Source organism: Gymnoscopelus microlampas (assembly GCF_963454915.1).
Source record: "Gymnoscopelus microlampas genome assembly, chromosome: 21".
Lineage (NCBI taxonomy): Eukaryota > Metazoa > Chordata > Actinopteri > Myctophiformes > Myctophidae > Gymnoscopelus > Gymnoscopelus microlampas.
The window spans coordinates 5,254,107-5,269,496 of record NC_139958.1 but is presented as its reverse complement, the minus strand read 5'-3'; the positions used below and the strand labels follow the sequence as shown (position 1 = coordinate 5,269,496).

Here is a 15,390-nt window from a genome sequence, read left to right as displayed (position 1 = left end):
TGTATTTGTATTATTATTTTCTTAGTTTGTAGCCTACCGGTATGTTAAAACATTTATACTACATGTATTGTACACAGAGTGTGTGTGTGTGTGTGTGTGTGTGTGTGTGTGTGTGTGTGTGTGTGTGTGTGTGTGTGTGTGTGTGTGTGTGTGTGTGTGTGTGTGTGTGTGTGTGTGTGTGTGTGTGTGTGTGTGTGTGTGTGTGTGTGTGTGTGTGTGTGTGTGCGCGCGTGCGCGTGTGTGTGTGTATATATATATATATATATATATATATATATATCACATTACAGTCATTTAGCAGACGCTTTTATCCAAAGCGACTTACAATAAGTGCATTCAACATAGGTAGGCAAGGAAACCACTAATCACCAGAAGTATTAAGTGCATTCTCTCCTAAAACAAGCAACTAAGAGTACACCTAGCGCTAAGGTAAAAGTGCAATTACTGCAATATATCAGCTACCTACTTTCTTGAACAGATGAGACTAATAGGAAAATCAAATGAGCAAGAACTAAAAAAAAAATGTATCAAATAAACACATTCCAATAAAACAAGAGCTCGTACAAGTAATTGACAACAAGTAGGCAAGGCTAAAGAATATATTAGCCTTGCTCATATATTTAAAAAATGCTATATATGTATAGCATATGTAAGCATAAAACATATATAAAAAGTTCAGCTTAAATTTGACTTTGTCTCAAAGATCACTAACTTGATAAATAATGTCATGTATGTTGTCAATACTCACATATCTCACCTGCAAAACCAAGTCTCTCCCTTTTAAACGAGTCCAGTTCAGATAGAAATCCTTCTGTAAATGTGATGCAGCCTCCTTATAACCGCTACCGACACAATGGACCAACGTACCGTACAAATTAAAGGGATAGTTCACCCCAAAACAGTTTTTCTATCAATTACTCACCCCATGCAGCCTTGAATTCATGGAGATGTTGTTTTTTTTTGTGTGTCACATTCCTGATCCAATATTCCAATATTTCTTTAACTCATTTAGACCTGGAAAGCCTATACGTCAGGCCTTTAAATCCGGGAAAGCATCTGTGTCATTTTACTTGTTACTACACATCGTTGCTGTCGGGCAGAAACCTCTTATATTTTAACATACTACAGTGTCACATGAAAGCATCGAAAGTAGCAGATCTACAACCGCGTTTCGAGCTTGTAGATCTGCTACTTCACATGGGGGGGGCCTACAACTGTGGTGCTTCCAAGTGATCCTTTTAAATACAGTTTGGTTAAGATGAGGTTGATGAAGTTGAGGGTCAAACGTGCCAATAGAAAAACAGCGCTTAATGACACAGTAAAAATATACCCTCCCCCTCATTATCATAACACAACAGGTGTGGGCATGAGGAGGAGGAGGGACCAGGACAGGTGGGTGGTGGTGGAGGAGGTGCTAAGGTGAGAACCAGGTATAATTAATGAACTGGCGGCGTGTCCACATAAAAACATAATTTTAACACTTTCTGTACACTTTTTGGAAAAAAATCTTCCTCCAAGTATAATCATAATACCTGATGATTATGTTTTAGGGGGGAGAAAAAACACTGAAAATAACGGTCTTTAACAGTTTGCAAAAAGGGCAGAAGTACAGTTACACAATAATTTCAATTTCAGTTTAGTTTTGATTAGTTTTTATGGCAGGTCACAACGCGTCTCAGCGCAACACATTATGAGCTTGTAGATCTGCTATATTGCTATGTTTTAAAGATTTTTAACAATGACTAAAACCAAGGACGTTTTCTGCATGATTTTAGTTAGTTTCAGTTGGTTTTATGAATACACAATGCAGTTTCAGTTATAGTTTTTTTTGTATTAACACATCGGGTGCCAGCGTTTTTTCATAACAACTTACCGTGGGTGCCAGCATTCTCCCATTGACTGCGCTTTGCTGTTTGTTGTTTCCACGTGCGTTACAAGCAAATCCACGCAAAAAAAAGCATCGATTCATGTTCTGCCATGAGCCTGGCTACAGGCTGGAACCATAACATTACCCTGCCGAGTTACAACGGGGGGGGAATCGCGCATCGCGCATGACCGTTTTTCCCCACAGGAAACAGATTCGGAGATATAGGCGTTTCAAAGTAGGAAATAGACAGGAACCGGATGGGGGGAAAAAAAGTGTTTCCGGTGAGCGATCTGGCACTTCCTTCGCAGGATTACAATGGGTGCTCCCAGAGCTGCTCTAGCCCCGCCCGCGCGGAGAAAAACGAAAAAAACAAAAAGACTGAAATCACGGTTCAGACCGTGTTCGGCACCGAAGCTTCGGAACCGCCACTATGTAAACACACGGTTCAGACCGTGTTTGGCACCCGATGTGTTAAAAGCCTTGTTTTTAATTTTTATTTCAGTTTCAGTTTTTTTTATTCTAGAATTCATTAGCTTGTTAACTATTAATAACTCTGCTGCCACTGTGTATAACTCTGTATGCACTGTCAAATACAGGGTGGATACATTACCGCACTGGCCTACATGGCCCAGGTCCAGGGGCCCAAGAGCTCAAGGGGCCCTAAGCCAGAGCCTTTGTGTGAATTGTCGCTGTTATTAACTTTGCATTTCTTGTCAAAAGGCCTTATTAGTAGTCATTCATGTCAATAACAGAGCCCCAACAGTTCTACTGAAAACCTGAAGGAATAGTCTAAATTAAAACATTCACCTTGTAAAGAAAGAAACCATCATCATACCTTTTTTGTGCATGTTTCTCAGAGTGTTGAACTATAGGCCTGACCACCTCCTGTCACCAGGCTGGCCTTGGACTTTTTCCCTTCCCTGTGTTTTTGTCTCCACCAGGCCGAAGGCATGGCGAGAGAGTATGTTTTACCCTCTGTCCGTCCGTGTGTGTGTCTGTGTGTTACCAGCTAATCTCTGGCACCGTTGGCCCGGTCGCTGCGAAACTGCGCACACACACTCCCTGGATGGCAATTCAGAACCTCTGCCTCAAATTTTTCACATGGGCCTGTTATAGCGCCACCTGGAGGCCGATTAGTGCAAAACCCATTTTTTAACATTACTCCAACAGATCTTATCCAAACGTCATGCAAATCGGTACACAGTATCTCTATAGTCATGTGATCAACACGGATCTGTCCGATTTCCCATATTCCATCCTGATTGGCTAAGGTTCGCTTCAAAAATTTGCAGGATTGGTCTGTTTTGAACAAAATGCCTCAAATCATGAACACCGCTTGGGATTTCCGTGAAATTTCACAAACACATTCCCACTTGGCCAAGGAAGAAATGCCACCCTTTTTCACATTGGCCTGTTATAGCGCCACCAGCAGGTCTAATTTAGCAAAACACATTTTTGGAACAAAATGCCTCAAATCATGAATGCAGTGTCCGATTGCCGTGAACGACCTAAGAATAAATGGCACAATTGGCCTATTATAGTGCCACCAGGAGGCCACAATAACGCATCTTAGGGCAGGATAGCAGTGGCGGCCATTTTCTGGTTCCACCGATCCAGACCCCATTCATTTTTCATGAAGAGATTTCATAGAGAAATATTTATATCAATAATTTTAAGCTTAGAATCAAGCCATCCAGGCTCCTTGTGAATCATGACCATACATTGATTGAAAACCGCTAAACAAAGGGTATTTATTAAATATAGTGTATCATTATAATTATGATTATTATTATGATTATTATTATTATTATTATTACCCTTATTATTTTCACAGAATAAAATGTTGTATGGTCATGATTCACCATGATCCTGGATGGCTTTGACTTTGATTTGTTCTCTCAGTATATAGGTTTGGATCAGGGACCTGCTCAAGTAATGTAATGTAGTATGGGAACATGACAGAGATGTACATGATCTGTCCTGGAACTGTAACTGTTACAGTTAATAGGCTATAGTAATTTATAATCCAAAAATGTCTAAAACTGACTAGATGGTTGATTTCTGTCAGTTCTTCTGTAAAGGAATATACTTAATAATTAATTAGGTTCTCATATATTTTTTTCTTCTTTATTTAAAACATGTTGGCCTGTCCTCAGCCAAATTAGTCTTTGAGATGATAAAACTCATCTGTTTCCTCATATTCATGAGAGGTCTATTGAGAGATTGCTAGGGGCCTGATGTGACAGGGCCTAAAATATTGCAAATGCATTCAATGTAACAAAAACAAAAATCTGTAAGCATGTTCTGACAGGACATTTTTATTCACTATGCATGCATAATATGATAAAGGATACAACAGCTGATTACAGCCAGGAGCTGCAGTGTATGATCACATGAGCCCAAGTAGCATACAACAGTACTGGTAAATGCAATATCACAATAACCATCAAAACCTAACAATGTAGTCTCTAGTTCCTTTCACAGCCACCCTTTATAGTGAACAATAAACTGCAGATATACTATCAAATATATTTGACCAATAACACGTAAACAGTTTATATACTTCATTGATCGAGGATCCATACAGCTTGCGGCTTGTAGATCAGCTATTTTCACTATTTCTTTCACTATATGTTTGTTTTAGTTTTTTTTTACAAAATCGGTACACATCATCCATAATAGTCATGTGATTAAGACTGATCTGTCCGATTTTTCATATTCCATCCTGATTGGCATTTAAAGTTTGCAGGAGTGGTTCGCTTTGACCATAATGCCTCAAATTATGAACGCAGCGAATCCACTCACCTCTATAATGATTGGATGCATTGCTGGCCCACAATAACCTATACCTGGCCTGGCGGAGACCTGTGCTCCGGAGAGCACTTTTTCTAGTTTTGTTTCTGAAATTCTTTTGAAAAATTACAGATTTATTTTGAAAATGTCTGAAAAATATTGATATATAAAAAAACGTTTTGAAATATATATATTTCTAAATGTAGGAATTGTTAGAAAAACTGTAACATTTACTTGCGACCCATAAGTTTGGGTCGGGAACATACTTTGGGTTCAGTTGCTCTATAATAGCCAACTGAACGGTCGTTCTAATAACTTCATTCTTCCTCCTCCTCAGTGAAGTGGATCCCTGCTGTGTACTTGGGCCGAACAACCACCTGGTAGACGAGTGATCCGGAGTTACATGGATAAGCGGAGCTCCTGGTATCTATGACGGCCATATCTTTGTTATTGAAGTCCTGAACGTGGAACACATACCGCCCTGCGCAACGTAGCACCAACTTGTTCTCAAAAACAAGTCGCCTTTTTGTGATTTCTGGGGACTGGTTACAATCGCTGCTTTTTGATAGGCTTGCTGCCAGGCAAGACTTCTTGCATTCCTTACTTTGAAAGACCAACTCTGTGGACCAGCTCACGTCTCCGTACATGGGCGTACTGAAGGAGCCGTCGAGCGTTTCGTGGCGCGTGTGATTCCGAAAGAAGAACTTACGTCTCCTATAGTCCTGGGCTTCCTGGGAGTCGAACGTGAAGCTCCACGGCTTGCCGGTGTAGATCCTGGGCGTGTACGATTTCCGCTGGTCTACGAGCCCACCGCGCAGTTGCCCAAAACGCAGGGCGCTGAACTGAAAACCCAGAAACCTTCCAGCCTCGTAGCGGGGATTCCGGAGGACGTACAGATCTTCGGCGGAGATCATAGGGAAGCGGACGTGTTTCAAAAGGTCAAACGGATCCCCGATGATGGGTCCGCTCACACGGCTGGCCTCCCATCTCTCCGTAGCGTCAACAACGTAAGACTCACTGGGAACCACGAGATCCGAGCGGGACAGCAGAGCCTTGACGATTTCCAGGGGAACGCTCGTCCAGGTCGGGGATTTGACGAGCTCCTCAAAGTTCCAAGCCAAGTAGCGGAGACAGGCGCGCTGCATTGCCACGTTAGCCGTGCGAACAGAGTATTCATACATAGATATCTGGGTCTGGAAAGTGGGGTCTTGAGGAAGGACCCAGGAAAAAAGCTGTCCTGTCTCCTCCTGAAGCCCCTTGATTCCCCAGTCAGACGCCATGTTGTGAATGCACTGGAGAGACGACGAGGTGACGTTGATCTGCCCTGTGTACAGGTACCTGCAACATACAGTACAATCAGCTATGGTTTATATACAGCAAGCAAGGGATAATCAATGGGGAGCAGGTCATTATTGAGAAATAAACCCAGACAAGGTGATATAGACTTTATAGACTATAGGTCTTTGTCACCCTGAAGGGGTTTATTTCTCAATAATGCCCTGCTTGATTGAATAATGCCCATTGATTATTACACAAACTACTTAATATAGAAATGTATACATTGACCCAAACGGATGTGGTTCGGACAGGCTTTCCGAACTATCACTCGGATGGGGGGGCATTTTGGGTGGGCAGTTTCAGAGCATATTTATTTGAATGATCAATCAATCGATAGTGTACCAGTGGGCGCCGACCCACAGGTAGGGAATGGCTGTTGTAGCTAATATTCTTTTGTACCTGACAAAGCTGGTGACATAGTGGCTGCAGTTAGACGTGACACTGATCTTGAGGTCAGTCAGTGAGCCTTTCAGGACAGATTCCTCCGGGTCCACGGTGAGAATCAGCTTATGGACACAAATGCTCTCCGCCGGGTCGCCGTCCACTTCCACGCTGATCTTGACGTCACAGTCACGGCCGCTGTCAAACAGCGCCCCCAGCTGTTCAAGAAGCTCTGTGCCGTGGTTCACTGCATGCGTGGTACTCTCAGTATTCACGTTCTCTGGATCTTCTTCTGGATCTACATGAAGTGGGAACACTTTGGTAGGTCCACCACACAGTGGCAGATAGAAGGAGACCAAACAAAATCCAACTTGCTTTCTTTTTAGATCAATGGTTTCCAACCTTTTCTGCGTCATGTTCATTCATGACGCAGAATGAACATGTTTAGATATGATCCAGAGACATGTCTCACCTGGATTACAGACCACACCAGCATCCTCTCCGTGACCACAGTTCTGGACGCCCCAGCCAGGGGAGTCACAGTGCGACAGGTCGCTTTCGTCACCACGGCAGCTTAAATCATCCAACCAGATTTGACCAGAACCTTAGCCAGGGAACATCGTCCAATGAGAGTTATTTAAATGAAAATCAATCATGCATTATACACTGTAGTGGTTCTATCAAACCTTGTCATGTACAGAACTAGCCGTGAAACATGACTGTTATACCATGACCGTCATGGAACTACTTGTTCCTGGTTTGCAATTTTTTTTACATTTACAACTGCCACATCTACATATACGTTCAGATTTCAAATATAGAATGCTTACCCCCAAGCCACGGATGTAACAAGTTGAAGTGCACCGGTCTAAGTACCCGTAAAAAACATTTTAATCCGATCGACGGCGATTTTCTATTTCGCGTAGTTGAAAGCATCTGAGAAAATGGCCGGCGATCGGATTAAAAAGCTTTTTATTGAACAATACGGAAGATACGGGTACTTAGACCGGTGCACTTTAACTGGTTATATCCGTGGCTTGGGGGTAAGCACTTTATATTTGAAATCTGAACGTTTATGTAGATGTAGCAGTTGTAAATGTAAAAACTTCACAAACCAGGAACAAGTGGTTCCATGACGCTTGTGAAAGACGAGCGTCATGTGAACCATGGCTAGTACAGGACCTCCAAATGAATGTGTTTTGCCATAGACTCCCATTTGAAAAGATTTTGTACCAGGGACCCTTATACAAAATTTGTATAGTTAATTACATAATATATATATTCAAAATGTTTAACGTTTTTTGGAAAAAGCAGATCTAGTAGCTCAAAACGCGAGTGCCTTGTAAATTGCTACTTTCAAATGGCCAATGCATAGGGTTAAAGTGGTTAAACTGATTTTGATACTATATTAACTCAGTTAACCCCTTGGAACCCCCTCAAGGACCCCTTGGGGGAAATAAAATAATAAAAAGTGACTTGTAGTGAAAAACAGAATGAATGTACCTTCACCGTACGCTCCTCCCTCGACAGCAGACACGGCGTCAGAGAAGTTGAGATATTGACAGACGACGAGTGCGTCGCTAATATCCCAGTCATCATCACACACCGTCCCCCACTGCCCAGCATGATAGACCTCCACACGACCCTCATGAGGAGACGGACCCCCAACCAGCCTCATGTGTCCATCCTGGAACCCTGGAAGAGGCATACAATGGACACGTGGTACCTGAGTACATTTACTTCAGCACTGTACTCAAGCACATTTTTGAAGTATTCGTTTTCTTTGCAAGTACTGACATGAATGAATTCTTGCCTTACGGCCAAAGGTTAAAGACCCCTGCAGCTAAAAACAATAGGTAGAAATTCCATTTGTACCTACTTCCATTCGTGCCATCAATAATGGAAGCAGGAGGAGGTAGCTATTAGTAGCTATCTGGATCTTGTGATAATGTCTACGTCTATGTTTGTCTTGTGTATGTATGTTTACTGTGTCTTGGAGTTCTTATTATCTGCTGTAACATAAATTGCCCAGTTTGGGACAAGATAAACTTGAATGAATGAATGAATACATACATAGAATGCACAGAGACAGTGTAGAGTAGACTGCCTCAAGAAACTATAGGATCCGCAGGTAAACCCAAGAACCTATCCACAAGTTTCCTATAGGGCGTTGTGGGCATCACTTCCTGTCAATTTGATCCCTGATACCTGATCAAATCGACAGGAAGTGATTCCCACAACGCCCTAGGAAACGTGTGGATAGCATCAGTCTAAACAACAATATACTATGAAAAATAACAATCTGTACATTGAAACGACAGGATACCAGTTTAAACCAAAGAACCTAGCATCTGTTTAAATAACATGCTATCTAAATGACATTAAGCAACACAAAGTCCTGCCCACCATGAGAGCTGTTGAGATGATCTTGATCAGACGAATCTGCCATTGCAACAAAAAACAAAATTGCATCAGTATACTATCAAAACACAGGTTCGTCACTGAACTAAACATTGGACCCATTCTTCACAAGCCACACAATCTTCCCCAACTAACACTAAATGGCTTTGTTTGTGTGTGTGTGTGTGTGTGTGTGTGTGTGTGTGTGTGTGTGTGTGTGTGTGTGTGTGTGTGTGTGTGTGTGTGTGTGTGTGTGTGTGTGTGCCTGCCGCACTTGAGGTCCGTTAGAACAATGAGGCTGTAGCGATTTCTTTTGTGTTCTAATAAAGTGTCCCATGTGTTTGATTTGCCCTTTTTAATGTGACAAACCTGCCATCTCAATATACAACCCACAATATACTATAATATACTCCATCAGTGTGTCAAACGTTCTAGCATCTGAGATCTAAAGTTTAAGTGGTCGCATTCGTATGTACGATTACGTCACGGACGCATCCCTTTCCTTGAGGTTTTCAATACCCAGATACGTTTGTGTCTCTCATGTATCATTTTAATAGGCTATTCATTTTTTGACAATTATCCAAACAGCATCTTGCAAGACTATTTGTATATTAATACTAACCTGGAGAATTCACTAAGTAGTTGCAAATGTCGGGATATATCACTCCTCCATTTAGTTGGGTTATTTCCCCAACTTACATTCAGGCAAGTTAATACAACAATGGTAAACCCAGACGTTTTAATTTTTTATGTACCGTCGGATCTCCACGGTAGGTAGAAAATTAATGTAAGCCTATGAGATGTTCAAAATATAGACATGAACAAAGTTAGTTGGGATTGGGATGAGAATTCCCCTCTTCAAAGTCGGCGCTCGGTGCTCGAAAAGAGTGATGTCACTGAAATGCGACTACTTGTCTGTCTGCCGTCTCCCCTCTGCTGTGTTAACATTATGGGTAACCCATTCAAGTGGCAAATTAAACGTGAAACTCATCAACTATTGAGAAAACAAGAAGATATGTTGATAAAGACACTCTATACATTTGGAAACATATTTTTATTCAACTCTATATCGTCCCCAGTTCATGTAGGATCATTTAAAAAGTAGGCTACTCTCATATCCTCTCATAGGGATTGCATTGACAGCTGTAGTACATCGTTCTAACGGACCTCGAGTGGGGGGCGCTGTCTCAATTATGGGCGTGAATTTTGTAGTCCCTGTGTGCCATATATTTTTTTTACCAATCATTTTCCTTTATACCAGCAGTTACCAGCCACTGGAGTATTGTGGTGTTTTTACTGTTTGGTTTGGTAGACAGGGACGAGCAACCAAAACAAACAGTGAAAACGCCAAAATACAGCGAGAGGGCAGTTTGTATCTGCAGGTGAACACCACCACACTGCTCCAGTGGCTGATGGCTGCTGGTATAGAGGAAATTATGGGTAAAAACATTCATATTATTGTTGTTATGTAAACACGAGGCACAGTTACATAAACTATGCCTTTAAGCATCTTTGTTTAGATACAGTATCCAGAGACATGTCTCACCTGGATTACAGACCACACCAGCATCCTCTCCGTGACCACAGTTGTTGACGCCCCAGCCAAGACTCCCGTGGCAGTGGGACAGGTCACTTTCGTCACCACGGCAGCTTAAATCGTCCAACCAGATTTTACCAGTACCTTAGCCAGGGAACATGGTCCAATGGGAGTTATTTGACATCGGTAAACAGTAAAAAGTTACATTTAGTGACAGTAAAAGGTGACGTTTAGTGAAAAACAGAATGAATGTACCTGCACCATACGCTGCTCCCGTCTGAGCAGACACGGCCCCAGAGAAGTTGAGATATCGACAGACGACGCGTGCGTCGTTAATATCCCAGTCATCGTCACACACCGTCCCCCACTGACCGTCATGATAGACCTCCACGCGACCCTCATTAGGAGACGGACCGTCAGCCAGCCTCATGTGTCCATCCTGAAACTCTGGAAGAGGCATAAAAACACTTCAGCACTGTACTCAAGAATGTAGAGTAGTAGACTGTAGAGTAGTAGAATGTAGAGTAGACTGGCTCAAGAAACCGCAGGTAAACCCATGCAGGAACCTAGCATCAGTCTAAACAATATACTATCAAAACAACACTCTCTACATTGCATCTGTTTAACATGCTATCTAAATGGCATTAAGCAACATGAAGTCCTACCCACCACCATGAGAGAGGTCGACCAGGAGAAGGACACAGGACATGAAGAAACACTCTCTTGACATTTTGGCGGCTTAGCCGAGGTTACGTCTGAAAAACACCAGGAAATTGACAGTACATTACAGCAGTGGTTCTCAACCTTTTCAGGCCGCGACCCCACCCCCCCCCCAAAATAATCATATTAGAACTGGGGACCCCCCACCCTGACAAGCACTTGGAATGGTAGGAGTTGAGGCATTACATTTTCGGTTCCACAGATAAATATTGTGAAAACAGCAGATCTACAAGCTCTCAACGCCTCGATGTAGATCTGCTATTTTCAAAATGTTTGCCTATATTTCTTATATTATTTGACAGTTCGGCCAATGTTTGACCAGTTTTCACAATATAGTTTGTTGATTACTTTTGACGCAATAATGGTCTTTTTCTTTTCGAGGTATTAAAAAGGTCTTAAAGGTCCTTAAATTGTCACTGCACTGTCATCCGAGGACCACCCTGGGGGTCCCTGACCCACAGGTTGAGAACCCCCTGCATTACTGTAAGTCAGGGGTCTTCGACGTTTTCAGGCCAAGGACCCCCTAGCTGAGAGAGAGATGAAGCAGGCCCCCCCCCCTACTCTATATTGTATAAAATGGTGTTTCAGATTAAATTTTTTTTTTACTTAGTCTGCTCTTTTTTCCCTCTACACCTTAATGTAAAAAAAACTAAATCCTATCACACAAAGATTTGGCGGACCCCCTATAGTAACTCTGAGGACCCCCTAGGGGTCCCGGACCCCCTGTTGAAGACCTCTGCTGTAAGGACATGGCTATACCGTATGTATTCTTATCAGTGGTGGAGGAAGTATAACTGATACAACGTGACCATTGTTTTGTGTTTAAAGAAAAATAATCTGTGTGATGTTTATTACGTTTAGTATTTCAGTCAGGAGCAGACAGGATGTGACCATTGTTTTGTGTTAAAGAAAAACAAATCTGTACTGTTTATTGAAGTTCAATCGATGCTGCTATCCTTGTTGAAACGTGAAAGAATGCATTTATTTGAAGTTGATTCATGCTTTATTTTGTACACTTGCACGTGTACTGAAGGGACTCAGTACTCTTGGAGGGGGGTTGTGTTGCGATGGGCAGTACAGCCCTGTGGCACCAGTATCTGTGAATGTGTGTGACATGAGAATCAGTTACCTAATAGCTTTGAGATACCTCCCTGGTCTGACTGGATGTGCATGTTATTGTCACACTGTCGTTGTTGGCTGTCATTATGTCCTGTGCTAGTTTGATAAGAGACGTCAGCGTTTCCTTGTTCAGTGTTATTAGGGTTTCTCAAGGTTCAACAGCACGGACGGAGTGTCTCGCGTTCTGTGCTAGAACGAGAGGACCCAAGTGATCAAATACTCACCTATAACCAGCGAGCAGTGTTTGTTAATGTTATCATCATCCATCCTGACCAGCATTGTAAAGAAGTGTATTCGCCCAGTAAAGTCTACTAACCTGGATAAACTTTGTTGTGCCTGTCCTTACCCACTCCTCATCACCCAGCAGTCAATACCCACTCCTTTTTCATATCAAGGACCCCCAAATTAATGTGTATTTGTCCGCAGACCCCCATCTGAAAAGATTTTGTGCTAGGGACCCCCCCATACAAGATTTGTGTCGTTAAAAGGTACACAAAATATTCCACATTTTTCCACATCTTTTCAAGATTTTGTTTGAAAATAGCACACATCTACTAGCTCACAACACGTTGCATTATGCAACACCTTGTGAGCTTGTAGATCGGCTGTTCAAAAACAGCAGATAAGACACATAAAGCTCACAGCGCGTCGCTTTCTTTTGACAATCTTTAAAAAATATCAAAAATGTTTGGAAAACTTTACATAAATCTTCTCTTCTGGGGGGTCCCTGGAACAAAACCTTTTCAGTTTGGGGTCTGCAGCCAAATGCATATCATGTTGGGGGTCCTTGACATGAAAATGTTTGAGAACCACAGAAATAGCCAATGTATATGCATGCATAAAGTGGTTTAACTTATTTGGAATAATGTACAAACAGGAATATACAATATACAATATACATTAAAAAAAATAGCCAATTTCCTGTCATACCAAACAAACAATAACCTAGAATTTGAGTGCTTCACTCAACAATTTATAAAATTGTGATCAACCATTTACAAAATTTCGATTATCTCAAGTTTAGCTTAAAAATTACTAAATTACTAATCATTTATGAAATGAGAAACCGTGAAGATTAATTAAAAAATAAACAGGAGTAAATGGGTCTCAGAACTACATGAAGTATAAAAGTTAATTTACAGGAAAGTGCTACAGGAACGTTTTTTGTTTGTATAGCCTACCGGTATGTATTAAAACATTTATAAAAAATTATGCAGTATTAATTAAACAAGAGAAGAAAACTTTGTACAAACCTGCAATAAAGTATATTTTTAAAAAAAAGAGTATCTTAAAGTGGACTTTGTCTCAAAGTTCACTAAGTTGATTCAAATGTCATGTATGTTGTCAATAATCACACATCTCACCTGCAAAACCAAGTCTCTCCCTTTAAACGAGTCCAGTCCAGATAGAAATCCTTCTGTAAATGTGATGCAGCCTCCTTTATAACCCTACCGACACAATGGACCAACGTACCATACAAATTAAAGGGATAGTTCACCCCAAAACTGTTTTTCAATCAATTACTCACCCCATGCAGCCTTGAATTCATGGAGATGTTTTTTTTGTGTGTGTCACATTCATTATTTAACACAATTAGACCCAGAAAGCCCTATATACAGTACGTCATACATTTAAATCCGGGAAAGCATCTGTGTCATTTCAGTGGTTATACATCGTTGCTGTCGGGCAGATATACCTCTTATCTCCATATTTTATACGTTATTTTTTCATAAATTGACGCCCTACTTGATCATACTACAGTGTTACACACAAAAGCATCGAAAGCAGCAGATCTACAACCGCGTTTCGAGCTTGTAGATCTGCTACTTCACCAGTGGTGGCAAAAGTACTAACATGTTTTACTTAAGTAAAAGTATCAATACTGCAATGTAGAAGTACTCCGTTACAAGTAAAAGTCTGGAATTCAAAATTTATTTGAGTAAAAGTACAAAAGTATTGCTATCAAAATGTACTTAAAGCGACGCGTTGTGAGCTTGTAGATCGGCTACTTTCAAATAGCCTAGGTGTAAAATAGGGCTAAAGAGGTCAATGTAAGTTTTATAATGTAATCATTTATATCTGCAAAGTAACTAGTAACTAAAGTTTTCAAATCATTTTAGTGGAGTAAAAGCACAATTTTTGCCTTGAGATGTAGTGGAGTAGAAGTAAAAGTACTGAAAATTGGAAATACGCAATAAAAATACCTCAAAATTGTACTTAAGTACAGTACTTGAGTAAATGCACTTAGTTACTTTACACCACTGGGGGTGAGTAATAGAAAAAATAAAACTGTCTCTTTAACATTGTCTATCGGTCATGAGGTACAGTACACTACGCAGAGTTTTCCTTTCCCTGAGTCTAATGTGACATTTGGGAATCAGCTTTTCCTCCCAAACCTTCAACAACAACATCCTACTTTATGACTGTGAGCCTGTGATACAAGGTTATTATAGTTTAGTTTACAGTGTTTTATTCATTTTTATTCTTGTTTTGTTTTGACTTCATGCTTTTGATTGATTGATCGAATACTTAAAGGTAGGATAAGTGATTTACTTTGGTTAAAATAAGTGTTAAATAGCTCTATATTGTGATAGTACAATATAGTACTTTAACCTTTTTAACAAAACAATAAAAAATGCCAAAAAATATTGCTTACCCTACCTTTAATTAAAAGTTATCAAAAAGTGCAGAAGTACAGTTACACAATAATTTCAATTTCAGTTTAGCTTTGATTATAGTTTTTATAGCAGGTTATAGTTTAGTTTATTTTTTTGTTTATTCTTTATAGTAATATGGATTAGTCCGGGACAATATTCAACAAGGTCGTAAAATTGCAGATCTACAAGCTCACAATGCGTCTCAGCTCAACACATTGTGAGCTTGTATATCTGCTGTATTAGATTTTTAACAATGACTAAAACTAAGGACATTTTCTGCATGATTCTAGTTAGTTTCAGTTGGTTTTATGAATACACAATGCAGCTTCAGTTATAGTTCTTTTTTGCAAAGCCTCGTTTTTATTTTTATTTCAGTTTCAGTTTTTCAATTCTAGTATGCATTAGCTCGTTAATTAATTTTAATAACTCTGCTGAAACTCTGTATGCACTAACTTGCTCACTCACTTGCTGCTCTACATGAGCCTGTCACCAGGCTGGCCTTGGACTTTTCCCCGTGTTTTTTTTCTACCATTGTGTAACTATTATACCAGTGAAAGTTACCTTTTAGTGGCCTATGT

The 15,390-nt window shown here is 40.7% G+C and overlaps 1 protein-coding gene across 2 annotated transcripts; it reads right to left on the bottom strand.

Moving 5' to 3' along the window:
• Positions 1–4,169: 4,169 nt before the first annotated feature.
• On the bottom strand, positions 4,170–13,592 carry LOC311038166 (galectin-3-binding protein B-like). 2 transcript variants are annotated; one of them, XM_084047535.1, is made up of 9 exons: positions 13,520–13,588; positions 10,986–11,071; positions 10,572–10,763; positions 10,326–10,460; positions 8,786–8,821; positions 7,883–8,074; positions 6,852–6,983; positions 6,398–6,677; positions 4,170–5,998 (listed from the first exon to the last, which is right to left on the bottom strand). In XM_084047535.1, the coding sequence occupies exons 2-9, from the start codon at positions 11,044–11,046 to the stop codon at positions 4,978–4,980; spliced, it is 2,049 nt and encodes a 682-aa protein (XP_083903661.1). In that variant the 5' UTR covers positions 11,047–11,071; positions 13,520–13,588; the 3' UTR covers positions 4,170–4,977. The 2 variants fall into 2 exon arrangements, with proteins under 2 accessions (XP_083903661.1, XP_083903662.1); XM_084047536.1 differs by lacking the exons at positions 6,852–6,983; positions 7,883–8,074; positions 8,786–8,821 and having other exon boundaries at positions 13,520–13,592.
• Positions 13,593–15,390: the final 1,798 nt, after the last annotated feature.